This window comes from Bos javanicus, chromosome 11, assembly GCF_032452875.1.
Source record: "Bos javanicus breed banteng chromosome 11, ARS-OSU_banteng_1.0, whole genome shotgun sequence".
NCBI lineage: Eukaryota > Metazoa > Chordata > Mammalia > Artiodactyla > Bovidae > Bos > Bos javanicus.
In genome coordinates, this window is record NC_083878.1 from 15,929,838 (window position 1) to 15,947,745 (window position 17,908).

Consider the following 17,908-nt stretch of genomic DNA (forward strand, 5'->3'; position numbering starts at 1 on the left):
AATAGTTTTTGAATTTAAATAATTTGCAGTTTTGGAGCTATACTACGATCTGTAATCTACCCTAGAACAAAAAGAATGTTTTGTATCAAATTTAATTGAAGTCAAAATATAGATGTTCCCATTGATTTTGATAAGAGAGCCAGGTATGTAGATTGAAGGAGCAATCTGATCAAGTCTCTCTGGAACCTTAGGCAGAGTTGTTTTTTTTTTTCTTGGAACACGAAAGGAGGTAGATGTTTGTCACTTAGTTTCTTCCATGAATTGAAGAAAGGAATAGAATAATATGTAGGCGTCTAAAATAACCAAAATCAGCCTCACATTGCTCAGCAATGATATCTTTATGATGGCGAAATTGGAAGTAGCCTTTGTAGATTTCGTCAGACTCACTTTGACTTGCAATAATTATAAAGGGAGCCACATATTTGGAGGGAATAAGGGTGATATTTTCCACTCTGAGCAGCTGAGTTGGTGGCTTGCAATATTATTGGCACACTGTTTCCAAAGAAATGATACATTTCAGCATATAAATTCTTGATTTAGCATAGTGTCTTAGTAGCTCAAGGATAGGTTGGAAAATCAAACCTTTATTTCTCTGGCAAGTATTTACAAAGTGGAAACATCTGCTTCAATTGTTGTGGGACAATTTATGCTCTTTGTGGGGCAGTTAGGAAGCCAGGGCATTTTTGTAAACCTTTCCATGAGTTGACATTTGATACCTTCCTCTGCCAGCTCTTCCTAAACTTTCTCCGTGGCCCTTGCAGACCAGCCAGAAATTATTCTGACTTTCATGACTGCTTTGTGTAAACCTTTGTAATCATCATGGCCCAAACGTTGTAAAAACTATTTTGCTCATCAGATCTTTTCCAGAACTCATCAGTGACCCCTTTATAAAAACCTTTGTCCCTGAAGCATATTACCAGCGTCATGACAGCCTCAATAAACTATGTAGGCTCATGGAAGATGAACTTTGTTGCATGTAAAATCATCATGCTTTAATATTTCCAGCTCTGTTTATTTATTTATTTTGAGTAATCACATGAGCAGGAAAAAAGCAAAAGGTCAGCATATTCATTTTCATATCTTGCCAAAAGCTTTCTTTTTCATTTAATTCTAAAAGACACCAGACTCTTAAATCTATCTCTGGCCGTCTTTCTGGGACAAATAGACCATTTGGTTTTCCATTGGCTTTTGGTCATGACTCTTTTTTCCAAATTCTAAATGGACTCCCGGGAAAGATACAATGAAGTCCTTGGCCTGATGTAGGTGAAGCTGTTTCAGGGGCCGCGTGTGTAAGGGCAGTCCTGCACCCTAAGGGAAATATGATGGGCATTATGAAGGGGGACGCTTCCAAGAGTCCAGTGGGAACAGTCTCTTGTTTCTGGGAAGCCAAATATGCTTCAGAAGAGAAGACATGATCATTAACCTGAGTGCCCCAGATACCAATCATTACTGCTTTCTGTGCAAGGCTTTACCATATTCCCAGAGCCTGTGTCTGTGCCATCAGCACATATGGAGAAATGTATATTTTGACCTGAACTTATCTTTCTGTGGGAACAGGCTAGCATGGCTCTGTGTGAGTGACCTCTTAGAAAAATGTAAAGCAATAAGGTCTTTGCCCCCCTAAAATGCAGAGAAATCCAGAAGCTTTTTTTTCTAAGCCTGAAATTTAATTTTTTCAGTTTTAAGACAATACCATCAGGACTGCCTTTCTGTGTAACTTATAATCAAGAATGAAAGTGTAACAGGCAAAGAAGGGAAGTGTAGGAAGAGACGGTGTGAAACTTATAGGAGTATCAATAATTTTTTTTAACTTTAAAAATGGTGTTGATCAATTTTGTTGTTTTTTTTTTGTTGTTTTTTGAGATGTGGTTGACATATAACATTGTATAAGTTTAAGGTATACAGTGCTGGTTTGATACATTCGTGTACTGCACTATGATTACTACAAAAGAATTTGCTAACACCTCTATCAAGTCCCATGCTTTCTTGTGTGTTAAGAAAAGTTAAGATTTAGTATTGTTGACTATAATCTGGTAAATTTTTTGATGAATGGTAAAGAGGAAGAGGAAGTATTTTGAAGTTATTAATTTTTCTTTTTGAACCTAGAAGGGTAGGATAGCAAATAGATAAACGGGATCTCTGAGGATAAACTGATACAATTTATCATGTGTATAAAAAATGGGACAAACTATAGAAATCTAGAATATGTTAGTAAATATCCCCTCACACTGATGTATCTCTTAGTACCCTCTAGTGGTGTCGGAGTAGCATTTTCTTACATACATTAGTGCCATTTGTGATCAACATTTTCAAACTGCAGTTTTATATACATAATCTATGAGGTAATCAGCTAAGAATTCTCAAGCTTTCCTCATAAATATTTCAACCTCATAGCTTCTATTTAAGATACTAAATTGGAAGGAAAGGCCGTTATTGTTCATTTCTTAGGACAAAAGAGTTAAAATTCTTAATCATTTCTTCTATCTTAAAGTTGACTTAAGAAGAAATTATCTAAATATTGGCACATTGGCATAGGAAAATATCCCATCTGAATTAAGCATCACATATTTTTGAAGACTTTATTTACACGTGTAAACATTCCATTCTAAAGCTGTGCCTGAAAAAGAACAGATAAATATTTGGTATGTGTGGGAGTGGGGGCAATGAGTACCCATCAGGCATTTCCTGAAAACCCCAGATGTACAATCTTTTAATTAATTCTGACTACTTCTTCCTAGTATATTGTCATCTTCTATTGTCAAATTTTGCAAATTTGATCAATATGTCTTCTCTGATTTAAGCAAATGGCAGAGAAGAACATAAAATAATTTCAAAGGAAATCAAGAAATCTAAATACCATTAATTTTAAAAGGAGCCATCTGGCTTACATTAAGAATAAATGGTTAAAGAACTGCTTCTCACACTATTCTACTAAAGAATTCTTATAAACAGAGAAGAGAATTCTTACCTGAGAGTCTAGAAGTAGAACCTGGAGAAGATTACATTTTTTACCTTCAGATTTTTGCAGCACATAGAAATGATAATTTTTTAAGAAAGACTTTTCTGATTATAGAAGTAATAACACTTGTTCATTGTAGAAATTTTGGAAGATACAGAAAAATATAGACAGTACCAATCCCCATAATTGTAACACTTAGATTTATTTTCTTCCAATCTGCTGCTCTGTGTATAAAATAATTTAGATCATATCCTATATTATAATATGTACCTGACTATATTTTCTTAAAAAATAAGCATTTTCCTATCCTGCTGAAGATTATTATATAATCTATACTGTGTATGTCTCATAATTCATTATTTTGTATGGTTATTATCAGTCATTTAAGTTTAAGCAGTCATGTTAATTACCTATGACTTTAGTCTTTTGGATTTTTTTTTCCCTGTATCTTGACATTATACTGACTATAAACTATTTTTCTGATAGTGAATTAGCATAAATAGGTTCACTAAAGATATAAATAATTTTAAATGTGTGCCTTTATCATAATCCAAGTGATTTTATGCAAAATACTGCAGCTCTGTAGTCATATGCTTCCTTTTAAAGCCTAACAACTTTTCAAATAACTTGCATCAGTTGTCTTAAAATCACAGCACAGTGAATAACACTTGATGAAAAATGAATGTGGTTTGGGTTTTGGAGAGTAACCTCAACCCAATTTAGGTCATTTCCATAGTGAAGTTTTGTTAAAGCACTGTTTTCCACATTTTTCTTCAGAATTCACAGTGGGTTATTGATGACAGTAGCATGCCTGTTTTTCTTTTCATTCAAACCATAGACCCCATTAACAAAGGTGTGTTTTAGCTTGTCACACTTGAGCCCTGGTCTTCCTCCACTGGGCCATTTGGGCTTATCCATGATGTCATCTGTTTTAAGTGTTGTTTATTGCCTGATGACAGTGAGATAATAGTAGTATTATTTATGTGCTATTTCTGTGTTATATATTTTTTCCCAAATTATTTATTTATTACCATGCTAGATCTTTATTGCTGTGCATGGGCTTTCTCTAGTTACATCACGCAGGGGCTATTCTCTAGTTGTGCTGTTCAGGCTTCTCATGGCAGTGGCTTCCCTCGTTGCAGAGCTCAGGTCTTAGGGAACATGTGCTTCAGTAGGTGCAGCTCATGGGCTCTAGATCTAAGGCTCAGTAGTGGTGGTGTGTGGGCTTAGTTGCCCTGTGGTGAATGGAGTCTTCCTGGACCAGGGAATGAACTCATGTCCCCTGCATTGCAGCGTGGATTCTTAACTACTGGGCCACTAGGAAAGACCCTGTTATGTATTCTTAAATAACTTCAGTAGGAGCAACCACAGTAATCAGTAATAATGGCTAATTTTTACTGAGCACATATACTGTGCCAGGCATTGAGCTACATGCATTATTTAGGTCATCTCTTTTGAACCTCACACTCTGAAGCTGGTGCTCTGGTCATTCTCATTTATACATAGAGAAAAGTGAGGCTTGGATTGTTTAAGTAATTTTTGCTCTGTTACAGAGCAAAGAAGGGGCAGCAAGGTTGGTATCTGTACTCTCGTCTCAAGCCTGAGCTCTGACCACCAGCTGTACTGCCCACTCCCTACTATACTGTTATACATCCTTACAAAGATCATTGAAATCAACAGACTATCTTGGAGTAATTCATCTCAGAAAGTCGCCTTTGAGTTTTCAGGTCATTTTGGTAATAAAGCATGTTGTGATGGCCTTTACCCGTTGGCAGCTCCCCTCCCCTTGCCTTGACACGGCCTGTGTCTGTGAGTGGAGCAAGGACTTCATAGAAGAAGCCAGTCTCATGCAGGAATCAGGAGGAAAGGAAGGGAGGAACTGAGCAGAAAAGATTTGGAATAAGATTCTATATTCTACTAGTATAAATAAAATATGCTCCTGTTGAAATTGGCAAATTAAGAATAAGTTGCATCCAGAAGTTCTGCTTTGATTAGAAGTGGTAAATCTTTCTGGAGAATTAATGAGAAATTTGGGAGGAGGTTGAGTATGTTTTTTGGAACTTGAATTTGGCCTGCTAACAAATAGTAGACAGTTGCCATCTATTTCTTATCAGAAGGAATCATGTGATTCAGTCCATCATCCAAAATGAACTGGAGACTGTAGAAACTCATTGATGGGCTATCTTGAAAGTTCAGAATTGATGATAAGGTCCAGGATGGCCTCTTTCTAAATTTCCACCTACTCAAGTTCATCTTAGAAGTTGTCTCTTTAAGAATTTTTGATGGCTTTGGCTGTGACTAACTGATCAATTATAATGTAATCAGATGAGTTTACACTTGATTTTAGAGTGTAAAATTTTGTTTTCTGAATGCATAACTGGCAATAAGGTATTCAGGAAAAACAAAGTAATCGTTTGCAAGGTGCAATGAAATCTTTGTTTATATCTGTTTTGTCCCACATTTTCTTATTTTTAAAGAAATCAATGAATGTACTGTGAACCCTGACATCTGTGGAGCAGGACACTGCATTAACCTGCCAGTGAGGTATACCTGTATATGCTACGATGGCTACAAGTTCAATGAGCAACAGAGGAAATGTGTTGGTAAGAAGATACTTTTGGTTGATGAGATTATTAAATATCAAATGTTTGCACATTAAGAACATTTTAATCATGGGGAAAATACTGTTTAATTAAAAAAAAATTTTCTCCCTGAGCTAAAGGTACTCAAAAAAGAGGCTTGCTTAACTCTTAGAAGGCTCTTACCTCTTGGTTCAATGCTGCCTGCTTTGCCAAGAGTAATACAGTTACATCAAGGTGGGATAATCTCCCAAAGTTTTTCAGGTAAAGAATATAGACAATAATTAAGAGCTCTAGAAATAGCTATCTATAAACATGTTTGGCAAAAATTAATATTAATATATCCTGCAATAAAAATATGTTTATATAAGTTTATAAAATTTGATTTTTAAAAGGAATTTCTATTCAGTTAAGTTCAGTCACTCATTCATGTCTGATTCTTTGTGACCCCATGGATTGCAGCATGCCAGGTTTCCCTGTCCATTACCAGCTCCTGGAGCTTGCTCAAACTCATGTCAGTTGAATTGGTGATACCATGCAACCGTCTCATCCTCTGTCGTCCCCTTTTCTTCCTGCCTTCAATCTTTCCCAGCATCAGGGTCTTTTCTAATGGGTCAGTTCTTCGCATCAGGTGGCCGAAGAATTGGAGCTTCAGCCTCAGCATCAGTCCTTCCAATGATATTCAGGGCTGATTTCCTTTAGGATGGACTGGTTGGATCTCCTTGCAGTTAAAGGAACTCTCAAGAGTCTTTTTCAACACTACAGATCAAAAGCATCAGTTCTTCAGTGCTCAGTTTTCTTTATGGTCCAACTCTCTCATCGATACATGACTACTGGAAAAACCATAGCTTTGACTCTAGCTACCTTTGTTGAAATTTCTATATTGAAAATCAGTATATGCTGACAAGAGACTGTTAATGGATTTATAATGTAGGGAGCTCATATATGCTTCTTTGGGGAAAAATGTATCTCACAAAGGGGTGTAAATGTGTTAAGTCATTTTAATGTGTTAACACTAAGTTTAATATCTTTTTTAGAAAAAGGAAGTTCAGTAAGAGTTACAAGGCAAATATGGAGCCGCAAAGGGATATACCTAATTAAACCCACTTTATGCTGAGTTCCCTTATGCAAATATGACTTTTGCTGTTTGGTTTTGCATATATATGTGGAGTAAGGTGTGAGGGGGACATCCACTTGCTCTATAGTATGACTGTTTCTCGTGAATTTGCATACATGAGATTTACTATATTTAGAATCACAAGCATAAAGTTGAAAAGGGCAGTCAGTCGAGATGATTCAGTCTCGCTTTACCCGTGTGCACTGTGAAAGAGAGCGCCTATCATGACACTGCTCACTGCCTCTGCTGAGCTGGCCTGGGATTTGCACAGTGAATTCCAGCACTTACATGACTCCAGTTATCAGGCACGTCTTTTTGTGTTGACCTGAAATCTTTCTTTTGAAACACCAATATCATAGCTGTAGCTTGAACTTTCAAAGCAGTATGCCATACGTGTACTCCCTCTTTGCAATAGCAGGCCTTCAGGTATTCAGGGAAACTGGCTGTATTCCTTTTACTGTTTTCCTCACTTATAAGGTCAGACAGAGGAGACAGAACGCTAGTATTTCATGAACAGAGAGTCTGAGAATTTCATGCTACGCTAATCCTTTTGTATATCTTTTTGTTAACAGATATTGATGAATGCGCTCAGGATCAACACCTTTGCTCCCAGGGACGCTGTGAAAACACTGAGGGAAGTTTCTTGTGTATTTGCCCAGCAGGATTCATGGCCAGTGAGGAGGGTACTAACTGCATAGGTAATGACAGTGTTCTTTCTGATGCATAAATTCCCTCATGTGGGTTTCTAGCTCCCCCAATTCCATCAGTCCAGGGCCCATTCAGACAACCCAGAATTTATTATTAAACCCGTTACAGCACAGTAATCTGCTAGATTCTGGAAGATTAAAAAATGAAATATCTTCCCCCAACACTTTTGAATGAAGAATATCAAATGTCTACAAAGACCAGTGGTGTTAAATATTTTTTTTGGATTCGAGTAAATCCAAGCCACTCAATTTTTTGGAACAAATCAAAGAGATAATAGATAGTAGGAATCACTTGCTTCATTCTTAAATTTTAACTAACCTGGAAGATGGGAGAGGTTTGAAATTAGGTTTTGGGAAATAACACTCGACAATGTTTTCTGCTTTGCTTAGATGTCGATGAGTGTCTGAGGCCGGACGTCTGTGGGGAAGGGCACTGTGTCAATACCGTGGGGGCCTTCCGATGTGAATACTGCGATAGCGGGTACCACATGACCCCAGGAGGCCAGTGCGAGGGTGAGTCTGCTGAGAGGATGGGGAGACCACAGCCCTTCGCAGTGTGGAGCACACATGTCCATGACATGCAGGGCTAGTTCCAGAACTTGAGGCTTGTAGGCACCTGGCCTGGTACAGGTTTTCCTCCACTGCCAATCCATGCAGGACACCAACTCGCCCAGGCTCTGGCTACCTCCCAGAATCAGAGCCTCTTTGCCTCCCTTCAGTGACTCTGTCTGGGTCTTTTCCTGCCTTCTTCTTCTCTCTATTACTCATTTCAGTATCTGCCTTCCCTGGTAGGTGGAGTGACATCACTTTGTAACAGTGAACTGCAGAGGATCTTAGTACAAACCCAGACTTAATCACAGTGTCTGTCTGCATCATTCACCTGGGGACATAGTCCAGGTGTCACCTGTGTGAATTTTTTGTTTTCAACCTTTTCATCTTGGTCCATTCGTTTGTCTCAGCTTCTTACTTTCGCCTGTGTTCTGGGACTTGCTTGCAGATCTCTAAAAAATGTCTGACCAACTACAGGTCAGACTCCAGCTGTGTCAGATAAAATTTCTTTAATGCTGACCCCAGCAATGGATTTGCTCTCATTGCAAAAATGTCTTGAAGAGTTTTGAACATTTCAAAGTTAAGATGATTAACCGTTGAATATTTCTGTTTGTGTATGTGTCCCAAGTCACATGGGTTCTTTTTGAAAGCACCATGGTACACTTTGAATAATTATTTTTGTGAAGAAATGCACTGAACCTCTGCTTCAGTCTTCATGGAAACGTGAACAAGACAAAGGAGCAGGGGCCTTTGGACATGTTCTGAGGAGCCTGGATGTGGGGTTGGTGCTGGTTCCACATGTTCGCTGCCTGGCTACCTGACATTTAGCCTGTTTTCAGACATGGCTGGGCCTCCAGAGCTCGGGAGGGATAGGCTGGTTGGGGAAGGCTGCTCTCTGCTGTTTCTTGGCTCCAATATGTTGGGTTTTTTTTCACAGTTCTAATGACCAGGCCTGGAGGGAGAGCTCATTAGACAGTTTTTTGGCAGCCTGCACCTGCCTCTCTTGCTGGCCTCTTGCCTCAGCCCCTGAGTTATCTGGAGAGAAGTGGGGAGCATTTTATGTTACTGCATCAGCTCCCATCATAACAGAGATATGAACTCTTCCCCTGATGGCTGAGGGCCTTGGGAAAGTGCAGGTGTGAAGTGTCCCCGCTCTTCTTTTACGGGGGACTGTCCCTCTGCTCTGGAGGCCGCTTGAGGATGGGTAGAATGGAGACGATGGCTTTTCAGCTCATGATCCCCATACTCAGTAACTGTCTAGCTTGGGGCCAGTTATGTAGGCCCTTCAAAACTTAGTTCTTCATCTGTGAAATGGGAACCATGCAGTTAACGTTCCGGCTCGTGCAGGTACATGGATGTTGCCGTATGTCATATGGTGCCTGTCACCTTGTTAGCTCTCAAGAAGCACTAGTTTCCCTGAACTCCCCCTTTCCCTGACTCCTTTGGTTTTTGCATAGGTATTTTCAGAATATCTATAATTGTGGGAGTTTTTTTTAGAAGAAAATGGGGCTTGGGTTTTTATGGCAAGCACTTATATGCAAAACTGTGCTTCCCCAAAAGATCAAATATAGATCCTCAGGTTCTACACACAAACTCAGGATGGGAAGATAAAACATTTAAGGAATTACTACAGGTTAAGGATGCACAGTAGAAAGGAGTAGAAAAGAAAGTTGAAGATAAGTAAGTAAATATAAAGAAGGAGACTCTTCAGTAATATTCAGTGCATGGAAATTATTTAACAGAAATCTCACCAGCATCCCCTGAGTTAATAATTACATAATTCTATCCCCATGAAAAAGCTTGAAATGAAGGAGCCAAATAACGTGGCTGTTTCCTAATTTCACCATGGACCAGAACCAAAGGTCCCTGGGCTTCTGGCTCACTGAAGATTTTCTCAGCTGTCACTGACAAAGTTGCTTTCAAACAGCGCGAGTCTCCAAGGAGTCTACTGTAGCTTACAGACATTATCTCATGCACCCTTACTTTATTCTCTGAAGGTATTACCAGGCAGGTAGTCCCTCATTTATAGATGAGGGAACAAGCAAACAGGTGAGAGCAGCAGGAAATCCAGGGATGTTACTGTCTTATGTTGCTCAGCATTGTACCTTATTTATCAGACCAGCCTATCTCAATGACCTTCTCTGACTTAGCAGTTGTGGTTCCATTTTTTTTTTTTTTTTTTAAATCCCATCCAGAGAAGAATGTAATGCTGTTTGGAAAATTCAACTGGCAAGCATCATCTTTTTGTAGAACAAGAAGTCCCAGAACATCTGACCTAACAAAAAAAAAACCACTGTGTGTCATTGTCTATTGGCAAGGATTTTTTGCTGATAGGAAAAAAAAATTGCAACACTGACCTGGTGCTTATTCTATTAATAACATCTTTTACTTTAAGCATCTTTTCATACATCTCTAATGATACATAATGGGAGGTGATTTTTGAGAATTTGCCAACATGATGACATCAAATACCCGTGCATGTTCAGTGTATTCATTATATATTTCTTTCACTTTTTTTCCTGAAAAATCTTGTTTAAATTTTAAGTATGATTAGAGGCAAATCCCATGGATGGAGGAGCCTGGTAGGCTGCAGTCCATGGGGTCGCTAGGAGTCGGACACAACTGAGTGACTTCACTTTCATGCACTGGAGAAGGAAATGGCAACCCACTCCAGTGTTCTTGCCTGGAGAATCCCAGGGACAGGGAAGCCTGGTGGGCTGCAGTCTCTGGGGTCACACAGAGTCAGACATGACTGAAGTGACTTAGCAGCAGCAGCAGCAGCAGCAGAGGTCCTATATACATCTTATATCACGACACTTAGACACTGAATTCACTCACTTGGAAAATACCTGTTTCAGTTGGGGTTGGTATGCAGGTGTTAGTACTCATTTTAAATGGTTGAAAAGTTACCTTTTCATTTCATTAAATGGTTGAAAGTTACCTCTGTCACCCTTCCCCCCATTTTATTGTTTTACCATTCTTTTTTTTCTTAATTTGAGGTTAATTGCTTTGTAATGTTGAGTTGGTTTCTGCTGTACAACTCAAATCGATCAGAACTGTGTGTGTGTGTATGTATATATATCCCCTTCCTCTTGAGCCTCCCTCCCATCTCCTGCCCCCATCCCAACCCTCTAGGTTGTCAGTAGGACGCAAGGTTGGGCTCCCTGAGTTATATGGCAGGTTCCTTCTAGCCACCACTTTTACACATTTTAGTGTATGTATGTCAATGCTGCTTTCTCAGTTCGTCCCATCCTCTCCTTCCCTAACTGTGTCTACAAATCTTTTTTCTGTATCCACATCTCCAATTGTTTGACCATTCTTTAGAAAGTCTGAAGCTATTGTATCTCTGCCACAGTTCTGTCCATATTTAAGGTGATTTTTTTTTCTCCTCACATTGAAAAGAACAATGATTAATAACTTAGTTAGCTGTGAATGTGAAAAGCAAGGTGTATTTTAAACCAGAATATTTTACCCTATGATTATTCACCATAGTTTCTGGAAAATCTTGGAAGTATTTGATGAGTTCATTCTCTCCTAATGTTCTTTTTTGACCTCCAAGCAATTCCTATCACGGGAAAAGTTTTAAATTATTCAAACCTCGGATGTTTTGGGGACCGTGAAGCCAAAGCAAGGGTTTCCCTAGAGTACCCCATGGTCTGCAGAGAGAACCTCTAGCCAGGTGGATAAATGGCTTCCTCACTGTTGTGTTCATTTCTTGTATTTCTTTCTGGCAAACCAGACTATTACTTAAAAGATGTTGATGTCCAAAAAGTGGTCCTAGAGAACTGCCAACTCACAGAGTGGAGAGATCTGGGCCTGCCAGTTGGAGAATTGGGGCCAAGTTCTTCCTTGAAACATATGTAAATATTTCAATCAAGTTATACCTGGCCATGCATTCTACTGAGTGTTTAAGTGCATACCTAGGGCTTTACTTTTCCAGTTATTGTTTTCCCCACCAATCGTTCTCCCCTTTATCACAAGTCAGTTCGTGCTGTAGTGCTCTGATAAAATGTCTGTGACCTAGCTTTTTTATTTTTTCAGATGTTGATGAATGTTTGACTCCAAGTACTTGTCCAGATGAGCAGTGTGTGAATTCTCCCGGATCTTACCAGTGTGTTCCCTGCACGGAAGGGTTTCGAGGCTGGAACGGGCAGTGTCTTGGTAAGTACTGGAGGGTACTTATCATAGTTGTGTGTCTTCTGTCTGGCTGGTTTTCTGATAGAGTGGTATAATGCCAAGTGAGCTGTCTTTCAAAATGGAAAAAGGTGAGAGAAACAAAGGAATGTAACAAACTCATGTCATTCAGAGAAAAGTTCTAAGTAACTTTTAACCATGAAGAAAATAAGAAATGGAGTGGACATGAAGATTTTACATGAAACATAATTCTGATTGAAACAAATTGTTATCCCTGATGTGATTAATACTCAAAACCAAATAAAATATTGATAATAAGTGCCGCAAAGAGGAGAGAGGTGGAGAGCAAAATGCTTAAAAAGAGAAGGTATGAGACGGAGCTACCACAGACTTATAGAATCAAGAAATATACATAAACTTGCAGCAGAAGCAGCAAATATAAAAAGAAATCTGGACTGATTGCCTATTGATGTTTTTGAACTGTGGTACTGGATAAGACTCTTGAGAGTCCCTTGGACTGCAAGGAGGTCAAACCAGTCCATCCTAAAGGAAATCAACCCTGAATATTCATTGGAAGAATTGACGGTGAAGCTGAAGCTCCAATACTTTGGCCACCTGATACGAAGAGCTGACTCATTTGAAAAGACCCTGATGCTGGGAAGGATTGAAGGCAGGAGGAGAAGGGGACGACAGAGGATGAGATGGTTGGCTGGCATCACTGACTTGATGACACGAATCTGAGCGAACTCCAGGATATGGTGGAGGATAGAGGAGCCTGGTATGCTGCAGTCCATGGGGTGGTAAAGAGTCGGACGTGACTGAACAACAGCAACCCCTTATATTTGTTCATTATTCATTCACTCAAGTATTTAATGAATACTGAGTACCTCCTCCTCAAGGCACTGAGGAAGATAACAACTCTGCTTTGCTCCTGATTTTCTGTGATCGAGTCAGCTTTCCCCCCTAATGGTTTTCCTTTGTGTTTCTGTTTACCATGTGATCTTTTTCGCAAAAGCTGAACTCTTTCCCACTCCATGCCACAATCTGACAGTGTGAGTTAAATTTTTCCATCCTTCCTCTCTTCTTTCTTTTCTTCTTAAATACTGTATAATTCACTGTCTATACACGGAGTGGTGGGCTTCCCCTGATAGCTCAGTTGGTAAAGAATCTGCCTGCAATGCAGGAGACCCCAGTTTGATTCTTGGGTCGGGAAGATCCCCTGGAGAAGGGATAGTTTACCCACTCCAGTAATCTTAGGCTTCCCTTGTGGCTTAGCTGGTAAAGAATCTGCCTTCAGTGTGGGAGACCTGGGTTCGATCCCTGGGTTGAAAAGATTCCCTGGAAAAGGGAAAGGCTACCCACTCCAGTGTTCTGGCCTGGAGAATTCCATTGACTTTACAGTCCATGGGGTTGCAAAGAGTTGGACATGACTGAGTGACTTTCACTTTACTTACATACAGAGTGGTACTCAGTGCTGGGATACACTGAGGAACCAACCAAAGTACCTTCTTCTTTTGTTTGTTTTTAATTATTTTTATCTTAATTTATTTGTTTTAACTGGAGGATAATTGCTTTACAATATTGTGATGGTTTTTGCCATACATCAACATGAATCAGCCAGAGGTATACGTGTGTCCCCCTCCACATCCTGAATCCCCCTCCTGCCTCCCTCCTCATGCTGTCCCTTTATGTTGTCCCAGAGCAGCAGCTTTGGGTGCCCTGCTTCATGCGTCGAACTTGCACTGGTCATCTGTTTGACATATGATAAAGTATATGTTTCAGTGCTATTCTCTCAAATCATTCCACCCCCTCCTTCTTCCACTGAGTCCAAAAGTCTGTTCTTTATGTTTGTGTCTCCTTTGCTGCCTTGCATGTAGGATTGTCAGTACCATCTTTCTAAATTCCACATATATGAGTTAATATACAGTATTTGTCTTCTCTTTCTTACTTATTCTACTCTGTATAATAGGCTCCAGGTTCATCCACCTCATTAGAACTGACTCAAATGCATTCCTTTTTGTGTGCTTGGTCATTCAGTTGTGTCCAGCTCTTTGTGACCACATGGACTGTAGCCCACCAGGCTCCTCTCTCCATAGGGTTTCTCCAGGCAAGATTCCTTTTTATAGCTGAGTAATATTCCATTGTGTGTATGTACCACAACTTCCTTATCCCTTCATCTGCTGATGGACATCTAGGTTGCTTCCGTGTCCTAGCTTTGTAAATAGTGCTGCAATGAACATGGGATACATGTGTCTCTTTCAGTTCTGGTTTCCTCAGAGTGTATGCCAGCAGTGAGATTGCTGGGTCATATGGCAGTTGTATTTCCAGTTTTTCAAGGAGTCTCCACACTGTGCTCCATAGTGGCTGTACTAGTTTGCATCCCCAACAGTGTAAAAGGGTTCCCTTTTCTCCACACCCTCTCCAGCATTTATTGTTTGTAGACTTTCTGATGATGGCCATTCCGACCGGTGTGAGATGATACCTCATTGTGGTTTTGATTTGCATTTCTCTAATAGTGAGTGATGTTGAGCATCTTTTCATGTGTTTATTAGCCATCTGTATGTTTTCTTCAGAGAAATGTCCATTTAGGTCTTTTGCCCACTGTTTGACTGGGTTGTTTGTTTTACTGATATTGAGCTGTGTGACTGTATGTTTTGGAGACTAATTCTCTGTTAGTTGTTTCATTTGCTATTATTTTCTCCCATTCTGAGGGTTGTCTTTTCACCTTGCTTATAGTTTCTTTCATTGTGCAAAAGAGACATGTGTTAGGAAAGAGGGTTCTTTGATATTACAAGAGCACATGATAGAATGAGTTGCCTCAAGGAAAATTCTTGAGGTTTAACCAGGGCTTTGTCTGGGGAAGGGGATGGAAGGAAGATCGTTTTGGACATTTGGTGTGTGCAAGGGGCTCATGGAAGGCGGAAGCAGATCATGTTCCAGAGGCTGAAGAGCTAGTGTGGTTGTAAGACAGAGTACAAGGGAAGATTTGCTGCAGGGGGAAGACCATGAGGGGAAAGACCATGCCAGACCCTCTTGGTCCTATTAAAAATGTTGGTCTTTATTCATACATCTCTGAGGAGATATGTGGTGTGTTAGAGGAGATGGGATAGGTAGATTTGGCAGAAGTACTGGTAGTTTCAACACTTTGAACTCCTCACGAGACAGCATGAGCTGAGCCCCTGAACCAGGTGCAGGAGGCCCTCTGCCTTGAATCTTATGCCCATTCCCAAGGGTCTCTATCAGTAGAGCTGTGAGGTGTTGATCTTTGGGAAGAAGTTTTTTTTGTTTGTTTATTAGTTGCCTATTTGATAAGCTTTTGTTTATATAATCAGTGCTGGTCAGAAAGTGCGTGTGGTTTTAATTTTCCCGTTTGGCATAAATTTCACAGTTGCCTATCAAAGTTCCATTCTTATACTCATTTTCACATACCAATGCATATTATAATCCAAAAGTAGAGCCTGAACTTTACCTTAACTAACTAAAATCCACGACCATGGCATAAACGCAGCCCTGATTCATGAATTTACTAATGGAACATGACTGACCAAATTGGCAAGTGATTGCTCTCCACAACATCCTGCGTGGATCCAGGTTGGGGAATAATAATATATGAGTTCTTACACCTAGATGCGTGCGATCAATCTGATCATGACTGTGCTGCTGCAGTTGAGTGACAGAAACAAAGCACCTCATTTAGCAGCAATTTCACTTTGCCAACCAGATTAGCAGAATCATAAGCAAAGCTATTAGGTCACCCTGTTACTCACCCCAAGTTACACACTTGGCCACTTGGCCAAGCAGTTTTGCATTGCTAACTAAAGTCACACATTTCCCATTACAAATAGGCCATGTCCTTTTTCCCTTCTGCTTTGGGTAGAGTTTTAGGTTCTGTATCATCTATTGATCAAGCTTCTTGTCTGTGATGTAATTGCAGTGCCATCCATTGCTCATTTTGAACTTGCAGTTTTTGTAAATTTCTCCTGTGAGCTTTTGCAGATTGTACCCAAATGGATTTTTCCATCTTAATATTTTATGGCAGTCAAGCTTTCAAGTGTGAAAGTTGAATGTGATGGAAAGCAGATACTGCAGAATACCTTTCTGTTCGGATTGAGCCAATGAATGGATTGGATTTTTCCACAGCGCTCTGACAATGCTCATGAATACCCCATCATATCTTTTTGGCTTTGTTGCTTTATTCATTTTATTTCTCATCTTTGTAATTCTGCTACTCTAAACTTTTCAGAGGGCATAGTCCTACCTAAGTTTGTCTTTGAGTTGAGCTCATCCATAGCACAACCTGACCTATATTTATTTCTCTCTTTGCCACTTTCATCATTGAAAACTGTATTCCTACTATGAGTCAGGTATTTTGTTTTAGACCCTGGGGATTGATAGTGGACAAAATGAATTTCTTCCCTTCATTGCACTTAGACTCTAGAGCTCACAAGGCAAAAAGTAGAGTATAGGGTATGTCAGGGTGATGAGTCCCATTAAGGAAAAAAGCAGCCTAAGGGATTAGAGAGTGTTAGAGCTTCTATGGAGGTCAGGGAAAGCATCAAATGATAAATGATTCACCAAGTGTTCCTTGCTGTTCAACTCTTCTTGTGTCTAACCGTTAAATGTGACTAGTTTGAGGCTTCCCTCTATCCTTTTAGTACAGACACCTTAGGGTACATTGATGAGACTTTTTCCTTCAATTTTTAATGTATGAGAACATGAAAGACTAAAAAAAGCATTCCTAAATCTCATTGTTTGGAGAAAAGTCCTACACAGGGCATTTGTTAGTTTTCATCTGGAGAGATGACAGTCTCTACCTTGCAGGGCTGTTCTGTAGATCTTAGTAACCGTTTTTTCTACCACTCTCCTCTCTCAGCATATTTTTAAGTTATTATAATTAAACCTAGACATTGCTGTACAGAGTAATACTTTCTTTGGCATTATGCTTTATATATATATTTAAAACTCATCGATCTTGATGTCCATTTGGCTCTTTTTTCTGTTAAACAGTTTCATTAAGAATTAAGAATGACCATTTTGACCCTTCTATTCTACAGAGATTTAAAGCCAGTGACACTTTCTCCTAACTAAATGGTGAACTTACTGAAACCGTTAATGGCCTTTTTGTATTCATGCCATGTATACTGTATCTTACTATTTGGTGCTGCTCCTTAATTTATGAATTAGAGCAGGAGTTTGGTGCAGAAACAGGTAAAATGTTAGCAAGTGTTGCCTGAGGGTTCATCCTTTTTCCTAGCATGAACCCCCAGGCCACACCTGCTATGTTTAGTTCAGGGCACATGATCCTTCATTCTCAATAGTTTATTATATCTGTCCCTCAGTGCTTTCTTGGCAACCTTTGTTGGCTCCTCTGTTAATGAAGCTGCTTCTTTCAAGTTGTGGATTTCGGTGCTCTCTTGAGAGCCACTTTCATCATTGAGCACTGTATTCATTGGACCTCACATTCAGCCTGGAGCTATTGCCCATGCGATCTCCACCTCTTAGAATTATTTCATCACCTTGAGTTCTGGCCAGTTCTCTCTGGCTGCTTTCAATCAGAATCTTTCTTGAAAGAAGCCAGTGTGTCAAGTCCTCAATTTACATGTTTCGCTTGTCTCAGGAAAGTTAAACTGGCCTGATTCAAACCTGACTACAGCCATCTCTCAAAGGAAATTTCTCTAACATTTAATTGTTTAAAGGTATATTCAGTAACTCTGATATATCGATCACATTTCCCTGAATTTGAGCAGATTTGGGTTATATGACCTTTCTGAAGCTTAGTTTTAATATCTGTAAAATGGAAATCGAAGTACTTTTTTCATAGGGTTTATTATCAGAATTAAATGTAGTATTGGGCTTCCCTGGT

At 39.6% G+C, this 17,908-nt stretch overlaps 1 protein-coding gene across 13 annotated transcripts in view; it reads left to right on the top strand.

Annotated features, from left to right (window-relative positions):
• LTBP1 (latent transforming growth factor beta binding protein 1) overlaps window positions 1-17,908 on the top strand; it is a 456,789-nt gene that overhangs the window by 315,197 nt on the left and 123,684 nt on the right. For all 13 annotated transcript variants that reach the window (XM_061432037.1, XM_061432039.1, XM_061432038.1 and 10 more), the window contains 4 exons: window positions 5,437-5,562; window positions 7,228-7,353; window positions 7,753-7,875; window positions 11,953-12,072. In XM_061432037.1, the coding sequence (XP_061288021.1) occupies window positions 5,437-5,562; window positions 7,228-7,353; window positions 7,753-7,875; window positions 11,953-12,072 (495 nt within the window). The remainder of the gene's footprint in view (window positions 1-5,436; window positions 5,563-7,227; window positions 7,354-7,752; window positions 7,876-11,952; window positions 12,073-17,908) is intronic.